The following is a 27,587-nucleotide window of genomic DNA, read 5'->3' on the forward strand; positions in this document are numbered from 1 at the left end:
GAACCAGGGCACTACATCCAGTCATTCACTCACTCACTCACCACACCCAGGAGCATGTGAACACTAGCTTTTACGACACTTTTTAAAGTCTCTTATCTTTCCTCCATCACCTGAAGGTTTACTGCCCAGTATTTACAACGGCACACTATAGTTGGCCAGCTCACAACTCAAAGGAGTCTCCCTACATTTGTGACAGACCTCTGGGGGATTCAAACTCTCGTTACAAAGCTCACGTTATCTGAACTGGACCATTATCTATCCAGGGTTCCCACACATTTCTACCAATGAATTTTCAAAACTTTTCCAGAATATTTAACCCAATTTCCAGACCTATATAACAATCATTCAGTGCAATAATGAGTGTCTTACTCCTATGTGCGATGCCCAAAGACAGGCAGTGTAGCAAAATTAAAGCATAGAATGCTATTCCATTCCAAATTGTGCAAAATGTTTTGTGACACCACCTATAGGCCTAGGGCATAGGATCACGCTGCAGCACGTTGTGAGCTTGTAGATCTGTTCTTTTTTACCTGTCCCGTACACAAAAGGCTGCAATCACTGCAATCGCTGTCCGTTAGGCATAAAACTATGCTAATTATGTGCCTCTGTCTGTTCCCATAGTCAAGAGGACTGGTTTACAGAGGGTTACACTACACACTGCCATTCAAAAGACCGCCATTCCGACACACCCAACACTAATGCTGTCCATAACTAACTGCACGCGTAAGCACCGTGGCGGTGCGTCGCAATGCCACCCGGTTCCTAGTTTACAGGGTTTGGAAAGTGATGGGTACACAGGAAGAGACACAGTAGGAGCCTAGCAGATTGCATGGATCCAAGGCAAGCAAAATACGACTGAATTCCTTTTATCTAGTGCCTTTCTCTAAAGCGATTTACAATGCGATGTCATATTTACACACCGACGGCAGAGGAAACCATGCAAGGCACGAGGCTGCTCATCAAAAGGTGTCTTGCTCAAGGACACTTCGTACACGCAGCCATGGGATCGAACTGGTAACTTTTCCGATTTCAAGACTGCCGCTCTACCTCCTGACCCACTGCCAAACCAGTTGTCAAGGTGTCCAAGATCACAAGGTAAACGTGAATGGACCTACGGGTAGGACACATACCAGACAGTTGTCAAGGTGTCCAAGATCACAAGGTAAACGTGAATGGACCTACGGGTAGGACACATACCAGACAGTTGTCAAGGTGTCCAAGATCACAAGGTAAACGTGAATGGACCTGCGGGTAGGACACATACCAGACAGTTGTCAAGGTGTCCAAGATCACAAGGTAAACGTGAATGGACCTGCGGGTAGGACACATACCAGACAGTTGTCAAGGTGTCCAAGATCACAAGGTAAACGTGAATGGACCTACGGGTAGGACACATGCCAGACAGTTGTCAAGGTGTCCAAGATCACAAGGTAAACGTGAATGGACCTACGGGTAGGACACATGCCAGACAGTTGTCAAGGTGTCCAAGATCACAAGGTAAACGTGAATGGACCTACGGGTAGGACACATGCCAGACAGTTTTATTGGCATGTACACAGCTAAATCTTCAGTGTTCATTTAACTCAAGAGACTGTACAAACATAACTAAAAGGACCCATATGATTTGATGAGGATTTCTTTATTTCAGATAAAGATTTTGCTGTGCATTATTGTGCAAGGGCACAAACTTTGACCAAAAAATATTCACATTACCTCTCTGCTCGGTGACACTGGGGCAGTGTCATGTAAGCTCAGAAGCAACGGTCAAATAAAAAGAACAGAACTGTATACGTATATATATTTATTAAAATTCAATGCTTAAATTTTCTACAAACATGAAAGGCAGCAGTTCAAAACATCTCATTCATAATTAGGTAAGGAGGAGGACACTAATAAGATGTACAGACATGTTATGAAAATGTCATTTAAATTAGAAAATGTAAAAAAACAAGTCAAAAAGTATAAACCATATTTACATCATTACTTTAGTTACCACAGTTTGCATGCATCAAGGCGCTGTGTGTGTGTGTGTGTGTGTGTGTGTGTGTGTGTGTGTGTGGGTGGTTGTGTGTGCGGGCGGGCGCGCGTGCGTGTGAGTGTGAGAGAGAGCAGTGAACAGGTACGTATGTGAGTGATCTATGCATTGGAGATAACTGGACATAAAATAGCAAATGTTTATTTTTACTTCTTGATGCAGGACACTCCATCAATCAGGTATATCTTGATGCAGTACACTCCACCAATCAGGTACATAAAAACAAACATTTACATTAATATAGCTGCAAACGGCATTTAAAGGGGTCCAAGCTCAGAGGAAGAATATGTGAATAAGAAGATAAAGATGTTCAGAAAAATATGTTTTATGCCCGACATGGATGTAAATATGCAGATATATTTGATATTAAAGTGTAGCTGAGAATAGTCCCTGGAGCTATATAGATTTTAATATTAAATAAAAATGTCCATAACCTATTAGCTGCACAGGTGCTTGACCAAGATACTGGAAATAATTCCAGCTAGTTCATTAACGTTGTAACTTAGAACAAAATGTAAACAATATGAAAAATACAGCTATGAACAGGAAAATAACATATGTACAATGTTGTTACTGACATGATGAATTGATGGCCTTATCGTCCTTTAACGTGTGTTTGCGTACATGCGTGCGTGTGTGTGTGAGACACAGAGAGAGAGAGAGAGAGAGAGAGATGAGAGAAAGAACCCATGGTTCTTAACTGCTTTTACGCTGGAATCCCAATCACTCCAAAGTCATATACCAAATATCAGAGCAGTGGCTCTTCAGTCTTGTCCTGCGGAGACATTCTACTGTTACTTTTCAAACTAGGCCGTCTCATTGTGTGGACTGACTACAAGATACACCGGGTCAACGTATTTAACCAATTGAATTGAACCCAAGGATCTACAAGCTCGCAATGCGTTGTGAGCTTGCAGATCAGATATTTGCGGTGAGATTTGGTGTGGAGGGGAAAAACGGTCCAAGTCAGGTCTGTTTAACAAAGAATAGAGGGTTTAAGTGTTAACAAAGAATAGAGGGTTTAAGTGTTAACAAAGAATAGAGGGTTTAAGTGTTAACAAAGAATAGAGAGGGTTTAAGTGTTTAACAAAGAATAGAAAGGGTTTAAGTGTTTAACAAAGAATAGAGAGGGTTTAAGTGTTTAATTAGCCGTCTTTCTCCCGAGGATCCGAGTTGAGAACAAGCCCAATCTTCGGATCCCAGCTGGAACAGACATATTTACCGCTCCAACATGCAGTAGTATTCATTCCCAACAACATAAAGACGTCTGGCCTAATGAGAATAAAAAACAGGAGTAGGCTAAATCATTTACAGCCCGCCAACCCAAACTTATAATCCCAATTAACAAAAACTTAATTTAAAAACAATAGCTTCATCAACTTTTTTCCTTAATGTTTTCCTTTTTTAAACAAAAAGAGCCGTTCAAATATTGCAGATATATATTAAACAAAAAAACTAAAAGATCATAATTATTGCACACCTATAGATTTACAGGTGCAATTGGTATATTGGGAACATTTTGGTTGTTTTTAATTGCTAATGAAGATGAGTGGGCATGAGTATTTTGTTCTTAGATCAAAATAAAACAAAATGAAAAAGGGCCAATATTCAACACGTTCTCAAAAAAGTGTTTTTCCAGCAAAAACTGAAGCTAAGTGCAGTCTTGTGTGAAGTGCTTTCAGCTGAAAGAAAGAAAGGAAGGAAAGGAAAGAAAAGAAAGAAAGCAATGGACAGATAGTTTCTCAGGGTAATTAAAAAAATGTTTCAGTTTTCAGTGGCAGAATTTTTTTCTTTGCAACCTACATGTTCAACGCCAGCTACTTCTGTAAATGTATTTGGTGTGAAGGCACATTGCATCAATTACATATCAATGATCAAAACTGCCAATGCAAGCACAGGAAAGGACTGGAGACACCATACACACATTTGAAAATGTCCTTGTATTCAAAAATCTACCCATTTTGGTCAAAAGAAAATTATATGTTGGGACAGAAGGAAGATTTTACAGAAAGATTACAATATTGATCTCAAAGTCACGACATTTCAAAATGTCTAGTTAGCGGCAGATAAAGTTGGCAATAACATTTGTAAGTTTGGGGCAATTAAAGACATTTCTTCAAAGCGTATTTTCTATATGTCAGCCATAGCTTTCTATGAATCGTCTCTGTGCATATAAAATCTGTATTTAAATATTCATAAATACAACTCTGTTCTCTGGAAGATAATCTAATGATCATCTGTGGTGAATTGTAATATAGTATAGAATTCAAGATTTATCCATCTATTCACTGGTACACTTTAAGCCTGGGCCCTGGACTCAGTTTTGTTATGTTTTTTTTGTATTTTTTGTTTCCAAAAGGTTGGAAAAAGATATTTAAAAAAGAATTAAAGTGTATGAAAAAACAAACAAATATCTACATAAACATTGATATTTACAAATATTAAATAATTTCAATTCAAACTATGAAGTGATTTGTATAAAAAAACAAAATACAAATCTAAAGGTTGTCACAAAAGAAATTAGGATCCAAGTTAGACAGTCAGTGTATGTGTGTTTTGGAGTTGTTTTTGCAAATTTGCAATGTGAAAAGACAGCTCTACTGTCTCTCAAAATGCATGGTACAGAAGAGGGAAATATATTTGTAGTGGTATTTAGTGGTAAAGGTTCAACTATTGCCATGATCAAACAACAACATTACAGCGGTATACTGTAGACGCAGTGTCCCGTTGACCAGCTAACCTAGGTTTCCTTTTTTTTTTTTAACAAAACCTTTTGATTACAAGTTTTCGATTACTCACTCACATACAGAGCGCATGTGTCTGGTAATCTGAACATAGACTAATTACAAGCGAGAACAATAACACAAACACAAAAACATAATAGTCTACAAGTCTTAAGAATCATCAGTAGTGAAGTCAGTCAAGGGTTATTAATATTTGCAGCTGTACCAACGTATGTCCACTGCTATTCCCCGCAGAGGGGAGCCATCTAAAATTCTAGGCCCCATTACATATAACCAGGGTTCGTTTTGCTAGGGGGGGTATTAAAAATGTATGTTAACCACATCAACTCAACCCTGGCGTCCCTTTTACTCAAAAAAGAAACCAGCAAAAATAGCACACTATCTCCCCCCCACCCTGCATATAACATTATATAAAATACATGGGCCATGGCACGGTCCCTTCTGCAAGTTTCACTCTTTTTGGCCCACCAAAAAGCATGCCAGCCAATCAACGTTATCTTAGAGTCAGAGGCCTAGCGGTTGATCACTCGTACTACTGCTGTCTGTACAGTGAGCTCAAATTCCCTTTTTGGCGTCTCTGCTGGTGACATTTCGTTTTTCGTTTTACAGGATTTTGAAACCGTTAAAGATTGTCCTGTAACCAAAAGTCACCAACCAAAAGTTGACGTTCACACTACCTCTGCTTTTAACATGTTTTTGAGTAATACACTACCTTGGTCATTAGTCACTAAAACAGTTAACCAAACAGTACCTGTAAGACTGAGTGAACATACCGGTACTGCTCTTGATTCTTACCATTTATCAAATGCAAAAACAGGTACATTTTGTTTGGCTGTTCTAATGCTGGCTGCATGGAAGATGCTGGGGTCCCGATAATACCACATCAATTTAACGGTTCAAGATTAGCGACAGCAGCACCAGGTTTAAGTGCAGTGTGCTGCTGTTGTCTGCTTTTTCGTTAATTTCAGAAATATACATTTCTATATTAGAATCTCCCAAGGAGGCAATGATTTATCTTTTCACGGTGCCCCAATCTAATAGATATAAAAGGTCAAAGTATAATTTACCTGGAGGCTGTAACACGAGGTATACAGTAACTACTGGATTACTATCTTAACTGTGTATAGGTTTGATTCAAGTCAATCAATAGGTTAGAACGTAGAACTAGATTTTCCCTTCATGGGGTATTAACGGAATTCAATTCTATTTCTCATTCTCTCCTAGTTTCCCCACAAAAAGAAAGGTGTAATTTCCAGGGAGCTACAGTACTTGATGGTATGTCAATTTGACAATCTGAAATCATTTTATGTAGGCCTTTCTCTAGTAATCTGTGCCCTTCTTGGTGTGAGATGTGGAGAGATGTATTTCAGTCTCAGGGTCAAAACGTTTTGACCTCTGTCAAGTCAATATATGGTCACACTGTCGCGTGACAGCAAAAAACAAACAAAAAAACATCTACAAGCTCGAAAACGCGTCACATCCGCGATAAATTGAGTTTATAGATGTATTTGTCGCCACGACAACACCATCGTGCAACAACAGAGCATAAATTATGCTCGGTTAACGGTTTTAACTCTTGCCATCTTTGCTAAACCCTCAGTAAACCTTTACACATCCTAAAGGCCTATTCATACTCCAGTTTTAGGTGATGAGGTGACGCCCGAAACCTAAAACTGGATTATGAATAGGACTTAATCCCTTTTTACCTTCGGGTCACAGCGGTGACGCCCCCTCAGACCCCAGCTTCCGATTGGCTGATGAGGTATTCCGCGCGCCGGCGGCCGGCGCCAGCGGGGAACTGGTGTCGCGCTGATGGAGCGGTGGTCGCCATGGGCTGATGATGGTGGTGGTGCCTCCCGCGGAGGGCGGTGTGGTTCCCGTGGTCGTCGGAGGAGGACGCCGGGCGTGCCGCCGGGGGGTCCCGGAGGGAGGGGGGGACGGCGGAGGACTTGATGGGGACGATGCGCGTGTCCATGACCTCACAGTCCACCTGCATCATCATCTCATAGCCCTGGGACGAGTTGTACAGGCTCTCTGTGTGGGAGGGAGGGAGACAGCTTTGTACAATACTGCAGCGGCTCGCAAAAACATTTTCATGTCGGGCGCCCCCTGGCCAAGTGGTCCAGGTGCATGTCACATATAGGCTCTGGCCTGACAGCGCATCGCGTGTTTGAGTCCCGTTCATGGCGACTTTTGCTGCATGTCTCTCCACTTCTTTCTCTCCCTCTTTCTTGTCTATCTTCACTTAATACTATCAATAAAAGCCAGAAAAGCCCCAAAAAATGTAATGGCCAAATGGCCAATGTACTGTAGGGTTAATGTTTTATTAAAAAAAAAATTATGCTGTAATGCTATTAAATATTTTGGTGGGGACCCCCTGGAACCCCCTCAATGTCCCCTAGGGGTCCTCAGATCCCACTTTGAGAAATATGATAACCAGTGCCACTGCAAATACTGCACGATTCATACAAAGTGAAACTCAATGAGTGCATTCACATGCCGTGTAAGAACGCAATAACACCCCCAATAGGTAATGACCATGTAAACACCACCTGAGAAATTAACTTATGTTACACGCGCCAGGGAGAGGGCATGTCTGGGCATGTCGCCAAGCTCTTGTTTTTATCTCTGTCTTGTAAGCACTTTACACTAGGATTAAAAAATGCACCGAATTACAAAAGCACCTTTCTGCTGTCATGGCATGGTTTTGTTTTTAGCTGTTGTGTTGACTTGAAGGTTACTGTACCAAAGTTTGAATGCAGTTAAAAGAAAATCCTGTGTTTATCCTCTTCAAAGTGCAATGTATGAGAGTTCTACCTGACTGAATGACAAGTATTGCTCCTAAAATGAGTTTGAGCACTGCTTAAGCAGTGACAATGATATGCACAGTCAAGTCAGTCAGACTCAAAACATCCTCTCTTTGAAAAATTTAAAATAAAAACAAAATATATAAAAATAAAAATAAAACATCCTCTTTGTGCCAACTGGGTCCCAGAAGACAGGTAAGTATACAAAGCAGAAACCTGATTACTCATGCTTCCTCCATGAAATCTTCAGTATGTCAATAGCTACATTAAGCTCACCCTGGTCATGAACTCATGGTTAACAGTTCTAAGTTCCTTAACTTCCTTGCCATTACTCACCATTGACAGAAATGGCAGGCATGACCAGGGACATCTTGGGGCGGCCGGTCTTGTTGTGGCTGATGGCCGGTAGCAACAGGTGATCCTGAACACACAATATTCTTTATCACTACTGCCTGTACTGTTATTATACTATTATATACTGTTCAAGTATACTACTATACTTGAACATACCAAAATCTATTGCACATAGATAGAATGCACTGTGACAAGCTGTTTGCACCAAGTTAGGTAGCAGCCACTGGAAAAATGCTGCTGGTTTATACAATATACCAAGAACTATATGCACACGTAAACATTTGATGCTATTGAAACTGCTTTCTTTTCCTCTCCTTGCTCTTTTTTTGCACTGGCGTTCGTCTCACCCGTCTGAAAGAGACAACATAGAAGGTGTCCTCCCGTCGGTCGATGGCGTCTAGGAACTCACTGTAAGTGACCTCTGGCCCAGGGAGAACCTGGAGGTGACTGGCATTAAGGAGGAACACAACAGAACTGTAAGAACCTGGAGGTGACTGGCATTCAGAACACAACAAAACTGTGTCAGAACAGCACGAGGGGCTTGGTCGTCCTCATGGAGCAGCCATTAAAAGCCATTGAGACATGAGACCAGATTCTACAAAATGTCTTCTAAATCCTGTCAGTTTTCTGAAAAATCTAGTCAAGGACCCCCATAATTATCTGTATTTGGCTGAGGACCCCCATCTGAAAATATGTTGTTCCAGGGACCACCTCAGGAGCAAAGAGATCAGTTAAAAACGTTTGCCGTGAAAGAATAATAATTTAAAAAAAGATAATATATATATTTTTTTTTTCCAGGAGTCTTGAGTGAGCCGTCTGTACCTTTCTATGGAACGATGTGCCTGGATCGGAAGATATCTTGAGAAATTGGTCTTCCTCAGCTGGGCTTTCTGTGGTAAGAAGAAAATAAAGCAGAATGAAAATACTAAAATCCATGCAAAGTTCCATCCGACAAATTCTCTCAAAATCTAAAAACTTTTACACATTGATACATTATATTTGGACTTTTATTGGAACTTTTGGAACGATTTACATTAATCTGAGGTTCATGAACTTAATTAAAATACATGGTATTACATTGACTGTCCTCTCTCGAAGAGAAAAGTACAGACGGGGTCAAGGACAGAATGACTAGTCAGGGATAGTGGTTTGCTCGAGGACACTGGAAACAGAAACCAGATGTCAAGTGATGTCTTTGTAGCGCTCCCCACCTGGGCGATCTTCACCTTCTTGGCCATCTTTGGTTTTCCCCCTGACTTCTTCCTGTCGATCTGGTGACGCTGTACCCAGCCGCGCAACTCATCAGCCAACCTGAAATCACAGCAAAAAAAATGGCACACAAATGGTGAAGCATATCTGACAAGCAGCTTTGCTACAGCCACTCTAAATGAAGATACAAAAAACACAAACTGTAGACCAGGTGTGCGTCTCTCCACCACATGCAAACGAGAAAGAGAGAGTTATACAAAGCAAACCAAATGCCACCTGTACTCTGTACTTGCCTTATACCGTCAACACAAAAGTCTGTTCAGTCACTCAGTTTCGATATAATTTGTTTTGTGTAGCTTTTGTAAAAATATGTTGATCTAAGCAAACATATCTTGTTAGAATTGATGCATGTATGAACCAGGGGGGCAGAGAAGCCAATAGAATAGTGTCTGAAGCCAGTAGGAAATCCTGACTTCCTGGAAGTTCATATAATGGCCTGTTGTGGCGCTGTCATTGGGCCCAAAAAACCCCATAGCTCCATAGAGGTCCATGTATTTGGGCCCAACTATTTTAGATAGATAATTTACATCTCATGTTCTGTGGAAGGAAAATGAATAATGAAATGCATTTCATGATCTTCGCATCTCCCTCACGTGGGATTAGCAGACGTGTGTGTTTACCCAGACACACCGCCCATCACCTAATCAAACAGAGTATTTTCAGTTACACTATGTAAACGCACGTGAAACAGACATTCTCCTGTCACACGCTACCCAACACCAAACTGGTTAGCTCCTTTCTTGCGGTGACTGACCTGAGAGACTCAGAGCGGTTAAACTGGCGACAGTCTGAGGAGCTGAAGTAGCGATCGATGTCCTGGAGAACCAGGTCCTTCACGTCACTGAACACGTCACTGATGTTCCTGGAATACACACACAATAACGTTAGTTAAAGTACAGTCATTACCAGGAATATCAATATTCTCAACAGAGAACATAGTGTATAATAGTTAATCACAGAACGCTTTAGACCTCACATCACAGAATGACTGCTACTCATACTCAAGAATTACAAAAAAAAGAGTGGGCTTGGAGTTCAGACTTCCTTTCATTTATAATATGTTAGTCATGACCTCTTTTTTATAACTTTATTTGGCAGTATTTCATTGTAAACATGTACACAATATACAAAATACAACACATACATACAACCCCCTGTGACTTCATGAACGACCTGTACTGGAGGCAAGAATTCATACAGTAATGGATGCCATATCATGGCATCTGTGCACTTCTACACCGACAAGCAATTCAATATAAATCAGGCTTCATTTGAACAGACTGAAATACTAATTTAGCTACTATCAGTATCATGAGGAAGACTGGGTACAAAGCCACACACAAAACACCTTACGAGTCACCGTCATGACATGTGTAGCGTTACTTCCTGACAGTGGGGTTACAAGAAACATGAACGGTCACATTCCGCAGCCATTGCTAAGCCACCTCCAGTTCTGCATATTTCTTGAGAAAGAGAAACATTGAATGATGGTGGACAGACGTCATAGATATAAATCATGTCTGGTATGACTATGTTTTGAGGTGTTGGAGCCATCAAATGTGTGTGTGTGTGTGTGTGTGTGTGTGTGTGTCCTCCCCTAAACAAAATAGTTTGTTTATTTTTGCTTATGTAAATCCTCCTTGGTTTCATGTCATTATTATTATATTACAATTGAGAGAATTCCAGTCCACACCCACAAAGTTGTGTGGACTGGACGTGCCGTTCACGCACGTTATTATTACACACTCACGGACGCTTCAGCGAGGCTCCTTGAACTTCCAGGAAAAGCCTAGCCCTTCTAGGGAACCTCTGTAAAGTTTCTGAAATTCGGACGACATTACATGGGGTCCCTTTGCATTTTCCCCACGCGATATGGTACACAGATGTACATACCCTCCGTTCCTGGCCATGCTGCGGCCTTTTGGTGGTGTTGAGATGTTTGAAAAGAAGCATACATCGGCTATAGGAGACAACGGAAACGTCAGAGAAATTTCATGTGTTTCATTGTTTGACCGATTAGGCTGCTCTGAAATTCTCTCTTCCTTCATTCCTTGACTTCCTTATTTACTTCCCATTGTACCGCCTCCAGCACCGGGACTGGCTAGCTGCGTGTCCCTACGTTCCTGCCTCCTATAGCCGATGTATGCTTCTTTTAAAACATCTCACCACCACCAAAAGGCCGCAGCACGGCCTTGAACGGAGGGCATGTACATGGGAACCCTATGTAATGTCATCCGAATTTCAGAAACTTTACAAAGCCCATCACCAACCCACCTAAAATCGTAGTCCTCTGTGGCCTCCGAGTCGCTCTCCGCGTCTCCTCTCGTCCACCTGGCCTCCGGTTCCTCCGTCTCCTGGGGCTCCGTCCTGTACTTGACCCGGCTGGGACGCTGACGAGGCGCAGGTGACTCCAGCAGGTGTCTTCCTGTGTACGACACCACTCCTTCCTGTAGGCCCGTAGGCAGCTTTCGGTCAGTGATGCTGGTGGCACAAAAACAAATCCGATTTCAGCACCATGTATTATAGAAAATTAACATGCCTCCTAAAATGTATGGCTGTTATTGTATTACATTTTAGTACCATTTTACACTATATAACTGTTGTGAATTATCTCTATCTAACTATTTTTGTTGAATTTAATGGGATTTTTCCAGCTGCCATGACCAAATTCACAGTTGAATAGTTACACAGCTCTCGCGTTTTCTTAATCACGTCCAATGAGAATGCAACTTTTATTCATCAAATCATTCTTGTGTAGCACACCAATTTATTTCTTTGTCAATTAGCACGCTGTGTCTTTGTTCCAGAGTTGACTAGCATGATACAGTACCTGACAGGTCCAAAGCTGAAGGTCATGAAGAGAAGAACAGCCATAACACATACGGCTCTCTTATTGTTGGCCGAGTCACCGCCCTGAAACACATGTACAAGAGGGACGTATATTAGACGCTGCATTTCTCATATATAAATGGTAAATGGTGCATTTATATAGCACCTTCATCCAAGGCGCTTCACATAGATTGTGTATTACATTCACACACACACACACACACACACACACACATACACCAATGGCGGTAGAAACCATGCAAGGCACCAACCCGCACATCAAGAGCAATTAGGGGTTCAGAGTCTTGCTCAAGGACACTTCGACACCAACTCTGGGGGAGCCCAGAATGGAATATAGAGGCACTGCCGCTATATGAGCTGGTTGACACGCATTCTAGGCCACACCATGCACAGCACGATTGTATAATTTCTTTGATCACCGTTATTCAGAATGATATATAAATGCCCTTCAGTATCTCTGCAGTTGAATCAATTTGATGACCGGTAGAGTCTCTCGGTAGGAGACTTGCGGAGTCTCCATAGACTCTGCTGCCGGTCATCAAATTATTGTCTTAGGAATGCGGGGGGGGGGGGGGGGGGATGAAATAATAATTCAAGGCTTCATGGGGTGTGTAATTTATAGAAAATAAGACATTTTTGGGGTGATCAAAGTTTCGTCGGCTCTAAGGCCTAACCACACCAAAGGGTCACCATGTAACTCCTCAGGTCCAAACGGTTGCAAGGAGTTGCATGGTGACGCTTTGGTGTGGTTTGGGCCATTGAATTCAACCAGTTGGATCACTTGGGACAACGTGCAACACACATATCACACAGCTGGGACAACGGTAAAACCGTCTCGACCCTTTGGGGTGGTTAGGGCTTTAAGCATCCCTTTGAAGTCTGCAACATGGCTTTTGTTTTTACACCCCATCTCCCAGACAGCGTAGTCATGGTTTCCAAAGAGGAGTCGCTCCATCCAATAACAGAACAAATAGGCAATCAACACTTCCAGCGAGTGGATGATAACAGGCTGTAGTGTACACTGGTTGTACACTCGCTGTTTGGCGCTGCAAGGTCTCCACTTCTCCAAAAGAGAAATGACCCTTTGAGCAGAGATTTGGGTATTGGAATTTGGCTCAATCCCTCCCAGACCCTCCTTACTACCATATTTCTCCTCCTCCTCCTCATTTAACTCATGACCATGTTCACATGGTATGGAGCACAGATTATACAATACAATACATAATATATAGTACATACAGCCAAAGGCATTCATTATTTGAACAGAATATATTTCGGTATATAAGCTTGATATACTTAATGTAGATTTTAAAATAAATTGGCATGATTCTTACTTTCCAACATAACGTGATACTCATCTCCAACTCGCTTTTCATTACATAGATTGCATAGCCTCTGACTTCTTTCCAGTCCTTTATATCTACCAGTGACCTTTGGGATTCTCATGTTGTTCAACCTGAAGTTACAAATGGCCTCCGTTTGTCTGTACTTGTGGTTTTCACATGGTATATTTCTAATTTAAACTTTTGTTTGTATTTAACGTAAATGCCCCATGATGACACTCACCTCCTTCCCGGACAGCCTCTCCCTGAGGGCCTGGTTCTCCCTGCGGAGCCTCTCGTTCTCCTGCTGGGCCTCCCTGAGCTGGCCCTCCAGGTTCTGGAGGTACTCCTTCTTCTTCTTGCGGGACTGGCACGCCGACTCGCGGTTCTTGATCATGCGCTGCTGCCGCTTCATCACCTTCACCTGAGGAAGAAGGTGATTTTAAAATGATTTTACTTGTTTATAAAGCTCTCACACCTTCCTACCTACATGACAGACTGCCTGCTTAGATACTGTATGTCTCAAACCGCCCCCCCTCAGATCCTCCACTGCTGGCCTGCTCAATGTGCCTAAAATATTTCAACTAAAAAACACAAAACAAAAGCTTCGACAGCAGCCTCTGTATTTTTAAAGCACAGCTCAAGACCTACTTATACACTCTTGCTTTTAGTTGAGCTTTGAAAATCCTTATTGTTATTCATGTCCTCACTGTATTGCTCCTGCTATTATTTTAATGTTGTTTTACGCCTTTGCTTTTCTTTTTTTTATCTATTGCTCTGTAAAGCAGCTGATCTACAAGCTCACAATGCATCGTGATTCATGAATTTGACTTCCAACAGAGCATTTCTACATTGCAGTATTGATGCTTTTACTTAAAGGGGAATACCACTATATTAATGACATAGTAATTGTCACAACAGTCACTAAGGACACTCTTAACAGTAGTGTTTTACATACATTTTTAGGCCATTCACTCACATCCATGTCATTGCCGTTATTGCCGGGCAACGAGGCAGAGGCCGGGACAATGGGCTTGCTGGAGAGAGGGGCTGTAGGGCTGGAGCAGTGCTGGGGGATGCTGGGAGATACTGGCTCTACTTTAACGATGGCTGGAGTCGAACCCAAACATACCGACTGAGACAGAACAACTAGAGGGGGAGAGAGAGAGAGAGAGAGAGAGAGAGAGAGAGAGAGAGATAGATTTATTTACATCCCTTGGGTCATTCTTTTCATTTATACACATACTGTATCACTCGCACAAACATACATGTTACAGAATAGCCTACACACAACACGTGGTGTTATTATAAGATTTTGGTTTCCTCCTCACACTCTGCACTTCCTGTTGACATTTTCAATTGAGACATCGACAGACCAATCAGAGTACACTGTGTAAAGCAGTGGTTCCCAAACCTTTTAACCTGTGACCAAAAACAGAAATTAGACATTTTCCCGGGACCCAAACTAGTGAAAATAGCAAATCTACAAGCATAGATTTTTTTTATTTCTTCATGAAATTGAGAAATAAAATCTTTGAATTGAAAAGCTAAATGTAGGAAACAAAAAATAAGGGGACCCATAATAATGTGTCCGCGACCAACAATTGGGTCCCGACCCAGTGTTTGGGAAACAGTGGTGTAAGAGTACACAGAGTCCTCCCTCCCTTTTGGCACAGGAGGCACGAACCTTGCTTGCTTCAGCAGTTCTCTCTCCTTGGTGAGAAAGCCTGAAATGTTGGAAGGAGTTTGGCTGCAGGCCAGCAGAGGCAAACGTGGACTCAGAGACTCAGTCGTGGGCCGCGGGGGGTACTAACCACTGCACTAAATCGAGTCACTAGACACACTATGGTCTTAATTTGGATTTCACCTAACTGAATTCAGCCCTACAGAATGATGTATTATAACTGCCATCAGAATGGGAGTCTGTTAGGCATGTGTCATGTGATAAGGTTTTGCTAAAGGAATGACAAGTTAATTAGGCTGGGGATTGAAGTGTTATCCTGTCAAATTAAAGCATGCTGGTTAAAAACAATCATCTCTAGGGACTCCAGTGGTTGAATGTTGGTTTAGTGTGCTAGTGGCCATATGGTGGCAACATCTCCGGTTCAATAGCAGCCAGACAGTTTCCCCTTCTCTACCCGAGCTTTCCGTCTCCCTACAATGTTTTATCTAAAAACAAAATTCAACCATTTGCCTATAAATAATCTTAGGAATGAAAACACATGCACTAGTGTTCGGCCTTGGCTTGAATCACATCAGAGCTATAGGTGTACTTGCTGGACACTGGCATGCACCGAACATAGCGAAGTACTAAGTACAGTGTGTCATGACGCTTGTAGAACGACCATTTTACAAACAAGTATAAATAACTTATGTACCTCTCATATACTGTCTGAATAAAAAACAAATTAATTAAAAAAGTATTTATAAAATAATAATATAAAATAATTACAGTCTCGTTTCAAAATGCATTTGCATACTGTAGGTATAATCTGGGGAACACGTGAGCAGTATCATTTTATTATCAACCTACCTCAAATCTATTTCAATTCTCCCATCCAATAAAAACGTCAGAAACTTTGCCTGCCCACTGTTTTTTGTAGACAGAGATTAAGAGAAGGGAATATGACATCACTGAGCAGTTATATAACCATCCGTTACATAATGGCCTTCAACTCTCCAGACAGAGAAACGATGAATACCAGAGAATTCAACATGTCAACATGAGGTTTCCACGTTGAGATACTTGGCAGGAATTAAAACCCCCAAATGACACTGTACTGTACTGTATGTCCTGTTCAAACAGGTTTGTCTTCATTCACATTTTCTGTGTTCTCATTTTAGGATTATAATTTATTGTCAAGCAAGTATTGTCCACTGTCTAATTGTGAGGAGGTCTGAATTAATTTTATGAATTTTTATTTTATTTGTGCACTATGCAGAAGTCCTAGACCTATATTATGCGTTCTCAGTGTGTGGTCTGGGGAGCGGGAAGTGGTAGTTACTGTAGGATCCCTTACAGTTTAGTAATTCAGAGTGTAGTAAAGAATGTGCAAGATGTTACATTTTGCATATGAAACTAGGGGTTGTTGAAATTGTTGGTTGGGCTGGTGTGCGAGAGTAAATTACTTATATGGGCCTCATATTTATCAATGCAATAGTGGATCTCAATCTCAATGTGATGTTTTCAGTGTGAAGTGAAGGCAGTTATCAGGTCGTACAGCAAATGCCCATGTGTCACAATAAAAAAACATTTAATTTCATCGGTTTTGACACTCGTCATGCACCACCTCACATACACACCATATTTTGGCATTGTCATCCTTGGCAAATCAACGCAACAATGCAGACACCAATGGCAGCAAGTATGGTATCATTGGTATGCAATGAAGGATTTCTGTAAACTGGTGATAACCACATACACATTCCAATGAAAAGCACACAAAACCTCTGACATACCCACTCATGCAGCCAGCTGAAACATTAAACCAACACCATGGGATTTGGGGTGTTCTACATACGATTGCTGTCGTATGCCCAAACCATTAATATTCAGGAAATGGAAAATTGTTGAATGTTTCATTCTTTAAATATTTATATGCCAATGCTTGCAGATTTTTGCACACCACCATTTTCCAAATAAGTACAAAACAGGGTTTTAGAGGTTAATCAGGCTAAAAAAATACAACACATGTACCGGTACATACACATCTACCCATCCTTTGTCACACCCCGAGTCTAGCCTCTCTTACCAGGTCTGGGCTGCTCCATGGCAGGGAGGCTCTGCAGGATCAGGGTCTTGCCCTGGGCCGGGGTCTGTGAGACAGGGATGGTGGCCACACAGATGGGCCTGGGTTGGATAGGAGTCTTACTGCTCAGTATGGTACTGGCCTTCACACTGGCTGTGGTTGGAAGTACTGGAAGCAAAATGTATATTTTGGCATTAAACATTTAGGTCATTATGAGTCATATTACTATTAGTGACACACCAATATATAAAAATATAGGCTACTGATCAATTCCAATAGCACAACATTTTCAATTTCAGTCTCAAATACACCGATACCAAAATAAAGAACATGTTTAGCTACACAACCTTTAATACATGTAGCGAATTAAATAGCCAGTAGAAACATAATACGGTTTGAGTGAGTTTGATGATTATCTGGGTGTTTCAGGCTTGGGAGTCGGAAGTCTACTCTAGTGCACACTTCGCGTACTAAATGTAAAACAATATGTGTTGCGGTTTGTTTCCAAACTGTAAAGACCGGTAATTGTATCACTGATTAAAATCCTGAGTGTACAAATGGATGGTCCATCTGTGTTCCATAAAATCAGCATACCTGTAGCCTGTGTGTCCATGGTGCTGATGAGGGCAGGCATCTGCGTTTGTGAGACCGTGGGCCTCTGCGTCTGTGTCTGGGAGACTGACGTGGTAGAGGCCACGATCACTTCCATGGCGCCCAGCGGAGGGGACAGCACATCGCCGTACATGTAGGGAGGAGTGGGGGGGTTCTCCCCCTTCACCATCATCTGGCAGAGACAGACCATACCATCAGGAAATGTGACTCACGATCCACTGAATTAGTTGTCACTTAAAAACTAAAAAATTATTCTATCTTGTCCTGTCCATGTGTCAGTTTGACGTGATGGAAATATTATATATTTAGATTTTTTGAAAAGGTCAACAGTCAAAGTCAAAACGAGAAAAGATACTGGCCTACTCGTAAACAATGCAAATTAGGAATAACGGGAAAGTTGGGAATGCACGCCGTTGTACAGAACACACACACACACACACACACACACACACACACACACACACAGTATTGTCCCGAAAATAAGACTCTAATTATGGAAAAAGAACATTGAATGTCAAATGTCAAAAGTGTCCACTTTTAAAAAACTCTTAAAAACCCACTATTATTTAAAGGCTTTTAATGAGTTTGAATGAACAGTCCCAGTCTCTGCTTTTTATCTCGTATTTTTTGTATTGTGTATTTGACTAATTTTCATTGTTGATTTTAATTGCCTTTGTGTATTGTATGTGAAGCACTTTGTAAACTTGTTTTTGAAAAGTGCTATACAAATAAAGTTATTATTATTATTATTAAATAGGATAGTCCCCGATTATAATACGACCCTGTTTTTTCGGGGAAAAAACGTAGTCTTATATTCAGGCCAATAGGGTACACACACACACAGTTCGATATGTGCACCTACTCTCACCTGTGGGTCAGGTGATGCAGAGGAGCAGTCTGACTCCATGGAGGAGGCAGGTGATGGAGGCTCTGCCTTAATCTGGAACACTGGACACACACACACACACACACACACACACACACACACACACACACACACACACACACACACAATGAATATGAACTGCTAAACGTAGTTGTATCAAAGCTTATGAAAGGCAATACAATTAAGTCACAGAAAGAGTCACTTACACATCTCTACAGGTAACGGTTGGGTTATAGTCATCTCCTCTTTTATTATTGGACCGTCACCTAAAGAAAGAAAGAAAGAAAGAAAGAAAGAAAGAAAGAAAGAAAGAAAGAAAGAAACAGTCAGCGGAAGAAAAGTTATTCTCAACGTGCCAGATTCTGAAAAAGATGTCCTCTTCACCACTACCACTTTAATTGATTCAACATAAAAAGCAGAATGTCTCTGCCTCATACACCAGCCTTTACTTCTGCAATCACAGAACTGAGAAAATAATAGTGTACGGTCAATGTTAAAAAAAAGGTAAATAAACAGGATTCCCAACGGTAAAGGTTACGGACAAAAAGCATCGTTACGACTAGAGAAATAATCTACCCCAACAAATAACAATTGAATTATTCTTGTTACAATAACTGAATCGACAGCTTGAGCAGTGTCCTACAGTAGGCTACTACTGGATGCGTCAGTAGATATTATGGATAGTTTAAAAAAGAAGCTGACTTAACGTTTTCCTGCCGCTGCAAATTAATGTTCCATGGCTGTCATGGTTGGCTGACCGCTAGTACCTGTCAGGAGGTTGTTGTCGAGGTGTCTCCATGGCGACGTGGGGTTGTCAGGGTCTAGTGTCAGCACGAGGTCGTTCTCAAACTGAGAACGGGGGGAGAGGCAGCGATAATTAGACATGTGGGAAAGAGAGCGGAAAGAGGTAAAGGAAAAAAGTGAGGTATAGAGTCCAAAGAGAGAGAAAGATTGTGAAGAGAATTAAGTCAAACAACTCCTGGATTAGTGAGCAGATCAACCTCAGCAGGCATTGTGTGTCAGAGAGAGAGAAAGAGAGAGTGCAAACACACAGTTTTCCCACCAAACGACAGCCAATCACAAGGTTTGTGTATTTTATCTGGTATAACCGACATTTCATTGCTTCACCAAAATCAGACTATTACTCAATTTACAGGGTTAAAGGTCAAGATCATGATTAAGGTTTAGTGTTGGTGCTTACCGTTATGACATATGCTTGACTCAAAGTGTCGAAACACTCATCCGCGTAAGCATATTGATATCAATCCATGATATGACAACAACAAGCCACTACTCTACTGTATCAGAGATTGACTGCATGTGCGAAATGATGCATGCTCTGTTCCTGTTCATTTTGTTCTTATCTTTGTTTCCATATCTGCTAAGGGCGTCATATATCTGCCGTTCATACTGTATATATTTCTCCCGGTATATCTAATAAACTACAATGTATGTGCAATATGGCCTGGTTTTGACACACTGTAATATGTTGTCCGCGTCTGCGACTCAGCCGATCCTCAGCCACCACCCCTTCGGTTTAGGACCACAGATGAACAACCGAAATCACAACACTTACCATGAACTATAAAGTAGGGCATCAATTTATTTAAAAGAAATTAACAAATATGAAATATGGAGATGCAAGGTTTCTGCCCGACAGTGATGATACACTACTAAATGACATACTCCCAGGACCATTCCTATAATAATACTTTTGAGCAGGACATGGTAGGTTGTACTTTTGTTCTGTGTTTACCATCTATTATTGACTTAGCCACTCGCCAGCCAGTCTACTTTTTCACCTCCCCTTCGTTCAACAGAGCCTGGCCCAATGCCTTGACGTTCTAGGCATTAACAGAAGCAATGTTTATATTTTACCAACCACTCAAGAGTACAGACTCAGGGATGGCACTCAAATGTGGACTGTTTTTAAATTAAAATATTAAAATGTGTCCATAGTTTAAGACGGTACATCATTTGGGTTAGCTTGATAGTTTTGTCCTGGTGTGGGAGTAGTGTGTTGTGTTTCAGTCTGGACTGGTAGCCTTGAATATGAAGAATATGAAATCAACACGACACAGATAAGCTTGGAGGGCCTTTGGCTTGTAGTCATTTCTAACCCCAGACGCCCTTCTAAACCCCGCACCTACAGTGTGAACTCTGGCATCGAGAAACACATGCTAGATTAGAGTATTTAGGAGACTGGGGTGACATCGGGTTAACACAGTCCCTGGGAGAGGAGCGGAGACAAGAGAAAAGAGGAAGAGTGTTTAATGTCTCTGTACCGATGTATCGTATTTCGTCCCTCGGCTGAAGTCTCCGTCATCGCCCTCCTCCATACTCTCACACTGGTACAGGCAGGCATCTGAGGACACGGACAAAAGAGAGAGAGAGAGATGTTGTTTAATGTATGGATCATAGACAATGAAAAGAAGGCCCAGAGAAAGCACTAATGGTGATAGAGAGAGAGGAAGAATAGGATGAGACAGGCAGCGATAAATGTGGCACCATAGATGGATAGTGAAGAGTAGACTAAATAAATAAATAATAATAAACAGGTCAACAACAGTAACCCTCTACATAAACTCATTCAGTGGAACTATTAGCACTCACTCATGGAGCATGGATGCAATACAAAAACTCTGCTTTACTAATAAAAGGGTAGCTACTGTTATGCGCTTGGGCCATAACCTTGTTTTCTAGGAAGCTAGACCAAACATCAACAATTCTTTCTCCTATCGTGCATCGTTTGATTCTGAGATGAAGGGCTGGGGACACACGACCATGGACTTTAATGAGCCAAGAGAAGAGGAGCCTCATTACATGAAAACAACCAGGTGGAACATATTCAACTATTGGCTTCCTAACTGTTAATAGCAGATGTGAAGCATGCAGTGTCCTTTGGTTCATATGAGGTTATAAATAGCTACGCTCACTCTTATCTGCTTGTTCCACATCTGACTTATTGCAAGCCAGTAAGCCACTGAAGAGCAACAGCACAAGGTCGAAAATGTCGAATAACACTGACTAACAGGAGCTAAAAGAAAGTAATGATTTATGATCTCTTTACAAGACTCAAGAAGGGTTTATTTGTCAGTCACTTGTACAAGTACAAAGAGACAAATGTCGGTTTGGCATGTCCGCAAGTCTGTGCAACAACTGCATTAGAATACTGTACCCGAGATAATAAGAACTGGGTCAGAGATATTATTTGCATTGAGTTGAGACTATGAGTGTGGGGCTTTCTTTAGTTTCTGACCATGTGCCCAGTGCCTCATCAATACAGGGCTGCGTGTCCCTTCCTCATCTTTTTGGTGTACAGTCAGTGGTGTGCCGAGACTCACTGGTGTGGCATTAGAAAAGTCCTGGTCCAGGTGATGATAATATTGTATTGGCATTAATATCGATTACTACTAGATTCATTCTATATCTACCCTATACAGATCTAGACTATTGTAGTGCTGGACGATTCTTGCGCAAATGTGAATCTCGATTTTCCTCCACAAGAATTGAGATCACACAATTCTCTGGTGTGGCATTAGAGAAGTCCAGGTGTGCTTGTTTGGATGTTGTGACAATCACATTATTGCAATGCTTTATTATTTTTCAATTTACTATATCAGTACAACCTCTAGCATCCATATTTTGGGCAAGTCAAAGGGAAATGTATGCGTAATTGCGTAATAGATTATGATCATATTCTAAACACGTCACACGGCAACAACTTTGTAGAGCTGCTATTTTCACTAGTATGAATACAATGTGTGCCTTGAGACTTTAATTACCCATTGGGCACAAAAAGTTTGAAAACCGTGTAATGTAACTAATGATGATACTATTGCATACATCTATTCCTACATTCATGTGTTTTTCCTTTCACTGCTAATAACAAAAGCCAAGGCTGGGAAAATGGAAACCTGAGTAGTGGCAAAGAACGAAACTGTTGATGTGCCAACAACGTGGGTTTGTTACCCTGAGGTGTTGCACATTCAATAGAGGAGCTGGAGGAATCCTATATCGACCCTATACAGATCTAGACTCTTGTAGTGCTGCACGATTCTTGCTCAAAAGTTTAGAAGTGAATCACATAGGTCTGGTGTCTGAATCTAGATTGCTCCCTTTTTTATTTTTCAATCAATCGTGCAGCAATAGACTATTATTGTACAGAAGAGACTGCCTCTATCAAAATGTCAGCCTAAGGGTTAGCCGAAAATGTTCCAGAGTATATGCAAGAGCACAGACAGAGAATAAGTGCATAAGTGGACAAGCTCATGTACATGTCATTTACATTTTTTAGGCATTTGGCAAATGCCTTTAGACTATTATGCAAAGAAACCTGGAATGAGTGAGCAAACTCTAGGCTTCTGTCTTGCTCAAGCACCATTCAACAAGGCATATGGCTGTGTGCCTGCCTGCGCGATGTTTCGAACTACATGCTCTTCGTCAGACAGCGTAACTTGTGCTTCACTTGTGGGTGCAATACAGTAGACTATGTTTAAACTGAAGCCCAACTGTCATTTTGTTTTCTTCTCAGCACCTATAATTTTCACCTATAGTTTGGATGTGCATGTTCTTCCTCATCAGGAATTGAACCTGTCCTGCACCCAATGCCTTCTGTCATTAGACCGTCACTCTTGCCCTTCAGGCCATCTATACTGACATTTAAAGAAGCAAATCACACACAGAGCAAGTGCAAACACGCCTGGCTATAAGGATGTGAAATTGTGAATGCAGCTCAACATCAGGCATCTCTATCGCTAGCCACCATTTAACTTGCTTATTTTGAAGTAAAGGCATGCTTTAAAAAGCATTGATGGAGAGTAGGAGAACAGAAAGAGATAGTCCTAAAATTACCTAAATGATACAGGTCTGTAACTCTGAGAGGGTGCCATTGGAACCAATAATGGACCCTTATGGGTCGATTTGGTTCCATTTGTACACTCTCAGAATTATGGGGTCCTTGAAAGACAGTGGACTCATAATCTGCCATTAATAAATGGTCATAATAAATCAGTGTCATATGCCTACATATTCTGAAGAAAACCTGGAGAGTCTGGAGACTGACATTCAGTAATTGAGACTTAAGATCAAAATAAGAACACTAAAATGGTGTGTAAAAGAAAAATCTAGAATTTGCCACTGTACTGATTACATGTTGGTTGGGGGCCGGGGCTCACGTTTAGAGCGCAGAACTGGGAGGGATAGTCTGACTCTGCACCCTAGACCCTACACAGTATGCAGGTGTTATGACCTCCAGTCAGGCGAAAAACCTCACTGTCAGGTAAACACTAAACAGTGGCTAGTGGTGACTTAGCTCTGGTCCATAGCCAGAGCTAGTGGTGACTCCATGTCTATCAGAGGAGACACAGACACATGTGTGGTTGTTTACACTAGTCTACATCCTCCCAGACCAAACAGTCAGGTCTGGCAATGATACAAATCTGGGTGAAATAGAAGGGGGAAAAAATGCATTAATTTATTCAATAACTCCATCCATCCATCTTCAACCGCTCATCCGTAGTTGGGTCGCGGGGGCAACAGCTCCACCAGAGCTCCAGACTTCCCTCTCCAGAGCAACATTAGTGACTTCCTCCTGTGGGATCTACATCGAGGCCAGTGAGTCGATGAAATCCCTCAATCTGAGTCTCTCACACGTGACTGAACTTCTCACCCCATCTCTAAGGGAGATGCCAGCCACCTTTTGGACGCTTGTATTCGCGACCTGATTCTTTCGGTCATGACCCACACTTCACGACCATAGGTGAGAGTTGGAACGAAGATTGCTCGGTAGACAGAGAGCTTTGCCTTCTGAATGAATATTCCACGGACATTCCCATTAAGAATCTCAAGTGACCCACACTTCATGACCATAGGTGAGAGTTGGAACGAAGATTGCTCGGTAGACAGAGAGCTTTGCCTTCTGAATGAATATTCCACAGACATTCCCATTCAGAATCTCAAGCACGATTCGACAGGACATAATGGCTGGTGTGGGAATTGAAAGTGAATGCATGGCCTTCTGTAATTAGACTGTCAGTTACTCTTGAATTTGATCTTTAAGACCATTTCTAACTTTTTAAACAGCAGTGCTGCTGTCATTTCTTATCTCCAGTTTTCCCTAGACTGGGGATCAATGATGCATTTTCCAACATGCTCCCCGGAATAAATCAGCATACTGTATGTGATGTTAATTGTACAACGGTCGGTGCCAATGAATAGATGAAGCACTATTTGTTGCAGTGCTGCTGCTTGACCTGCCTGAAATTCAAACGACCATCAAATGCATCGATGTATTAGTTCTGTTAGATGCTCATATAGAGACTGCCACCCAATTAAATTCTTACTCGTATGAGCATTGGCATGAGAAAACATATGTTTACATTGCCAACGCAAGTGTAAACAAAGCAAGTGTCCTTTGTCTAGATCTAGAATGTAGGCCTAATGACGGACACTATGGATATTCTAATTTCTAACAGCGTGAGATCATAAAAGCCATGTCTGTAACATGCAATAAGGAAACACAATACGTGTAAAAGAAACGAGAGACGACACGGCCATCATTTGGAGTTTAATAGCGCTCTGGACTGGCGTATTGTAAAATAAACTGACATATCCGGGTCTGTGCAAACCACCGCACAGTACACACGTATCTGTGCAAAACACAGGCAGATCCACGCGTGAATGCGGCTCAACGTGCATCTCTGGTCGGGAAGGAAGCCATTTAACTTCCTCATTTCGAAATAAAGACACGCTTTATTAAACGCACTGATGGGGATTAGGCTAAACTCGAACACCACCTCGCCTTTGAATCTTTCACGCCCATTGCCAGTAAATGACTCTCACTCTGCGCATCGCTCCTTCTCACACACGAACGAACCTGCAATGAATCAATCACGTTTATTTACAGCTTTAAGTTCACATTATTTATGAACTCACCCCAGTCTTCGCTCGTCAGAAGGTTATCAGCGAAGAAGCGACTATCCAAGTCAACTAGTAAATCCGTAGTCATAGCCACAAAGCAGGCGTATTTAGAAAGAGCTCCTTGTGATTAGATAGCGAGGTGATAATAATAGCTAGCTATCTAAATAGAACATGAACACAACAGACCCTGGCGCTCTATGTAAAGCACTTAGGGAGAATACGTTGCAAATTGCATTTGTACTTCAAATTAAGTAATCTCGCAGAATAAATGTGTTTTTTTATTTTATTCAATTGGTTTCATAACTCGCAGTCGATCCTTTGCCCAGTCCGTCTCGCGCATATGACATACAGACAAGGAAATCTATTTTCCGGAAAATGTTACGCCCACTCACAGCGCACAGGCCAATGGAAGCGAAGGGCGGCTTGATTGACAGTGTTGGTGGCCAACGCAGTGCCACAGGGCGCAAACGTCAAAGGGACGACAGGATTCTGATTGAGAGAAAAATCATCCAATAACAAGAAGGATTTTAGGACAAATTGTCCACCTTTTTGCCTTTTAAATGGCATGGGATCCAGTAATAATGTATTTTCTAATAAATAACTTTAAAATAAAATTGGCTTTTATTTTATATTACAACGGACAGACAGAGAAAGCTACATTCATACTTTACTTTAGCTGTGTGGAACATACATTTTATTATTTATTATGATTAGGGTTTTGTTAGACTGTATGTTTTGTTACATACATGGCAGGGTAAATGAGGGCAGGACATCGCACCAACACCTGACCTGACAACAACTGAACTGAACTTAAATTGATAACTTCCTTGATTGATTGATTGATTGATTGAAATATTTATTAACAGTTTGCAGAATTGCAGTACATTTCCAGCACAACTCAATACAAAGACTGTTAACTGTGAGTGGACGACCCAATAAAGCAATAAACTTGTTTACAAGAGGGTCCACCTTGTTCAATTCATCAAAACATGTAGAGACGTACAAATAGACATATAGCCAAAGAACATAATAATCATTCTTCAAAACAGTTCTCAAAGAGCACTTTCCCTTTTTTACTTTCTTTAACTATGATGATTTTTCTTCTTCATAGAAGTGTATTTGTAGGCCTACGTCTTTGGTTTTGATGAATTGAAAATGGAGGAGTAGGACCCTGGCCTGATGTAAAAAGTCTTAGTGCTTTTTCTGGTTTCATCCTTGTAGCAGTTTTTGTATTTGACTGCTTTCTTTTGAAATGTACCCTGCATTAGGCTGCATATACTGTGAATAAAATGTTCAATCAATCAATCAAACTGCAGGTCATCATCAGGCCATCAAGGCCTATAGTTAGCGAAATGTGTGGCAAATCTGCAAAAAAAAATGCTTACCACTAGCTTTCTTCACAAATGTGTTCATAAAGGTGTCTACTATAACATATACTTGTTCCAACCCACCTCCCTTGGGAAACTTTGTGACAGCTGCTGGAAGTTGGGGTACCATTAACAACCAATAAGGCAAAAAGTATTCCTTGAATTCATGGAAGCCAATAAATAATTTGATGACAGATTATAGAAAATAAGTAATTCTTTAACTTCTGCAGTCACATAATAATGTCACAAGACAGAGCTACGGGCAATGAGACAGACAGACAGAAAGTAATGCAGTAATACAGAAAGATTTTTATAATATAATAAATATATAAAAAAAAAATGGTTAAGTAATGTATTATGCAAGTTACCGCATTTCTGTAATATATTACGTAATTTATTAAGTTACATAGTGTGTATTACCCAACACTGGTCAAACTAGGGGGTTTTCATAATGCTGAATCCAATCCAAGCATTAGTTTTGCACGAAAATACTCCTTGGGCTAAATTTGGCCATTGCCACTTGCCCTAATGTGCCAAAATGTGCTGTTCAAGAATCTGCACCCATCAGCTACAGAGACTCACTCAACTTGGCTCACTGAGTAGAGCGCGCCTTCACCTATAACAGTTCTGTTGTTCTAAAATGTGCCGACCTCATCACATTTGTGATGGGC

The 27,587-nt window shown here is 41.3% G+C and overlaps 1 protein-coding gene across 2 annotated transcripts; it reads right to left on the reverse strand.

Annotated features, from left to right (window-relative positions):
* Window positions 1–4,806: 4,806 nt before the first annotated feature.
* On the reverse strand, window positions 4,807–25,875 carry atf6b (activating transcription factor 6 beta). Of its 2 annotated transcripts, none has more exons than XM_080787649.1 (17): window positions 25,565–25,875; window positions 20,914–20,993; window positions 19,396–19,477; window positions 18,835–18,894; window positions 18,611–18,690; window positions 17,725–17,914; window positions 17,134–17,298; window positions 14,361–14,530; window positions 13,626–13,805; window positions 12,040–12,122; window positions 11,484–11,690; window positions 9,964–10,071; window positions 9,152–9,251; window positions 8,763–8,830; window positions 8,288–8,387; window positions 7,923–8,007; window positions 4,807–6,813 (listed from the first exon to the last, which is right to left on the reverse strand). In XM_080787649.1, exons 1-17 carry the CDS (start codon window positions 25,635–25,637, stop codon window positions 6,512–6,514), a joined length of 2,133 nt encoding a protein of 710 aa, XP_080643775.1. In that variant the 5' UTR covers window positions 25,638–25,875; the 3' UTR covers window positions 4,807–6,511. The 2 variants fall into 2 exon arrangements, with proteins under 2 accessions (XP_080643775.1, XP_080643774.1); XM_080787648.1 differs by having other exon boundaries at window positions 14,340–14,530.
* Between the last annotated feature and the right edge of the window lie 1,712 nt (window positions 25,876–27,587).

Source organism: Protomyctophum bolini (assembly GCF_963924005.1).
Source record: "Protomyctophum bolini genome assembly, chromosome: 17".
NCBI lineage: Eukaryota > Metazoa > Chordata > Actinopteri > Myctophiformes > Myctophidae > Protomyctophum > Protomyctophum bolini.

Excerpts from the sequence above, each read along its gene's own strand:
- atf6b (XM_080787648.1), bottom strand. The coding sequence starts at position 25,637 with ATGACTACGGATTTACTAGTTGACTTGGATAGTCGCTTCTTCGCTGAT. Across the intron at positions 14,531-17,133 it reads CATGGAGCAGCCCAGACCTG|TTGTTCTGTCTCAGTCGGTA; the intron begins GTAAGAGAGGCT and ends CTCCCCCTCTAG. Across the intron at positions 13,806-14,339 it reads TGAGTGAATGGCCTAAAAAT|GTGAAGGTGATGAAGCGGCA; the intron begins GTATGTAAAACA and ends CTTCTTCCTCAG.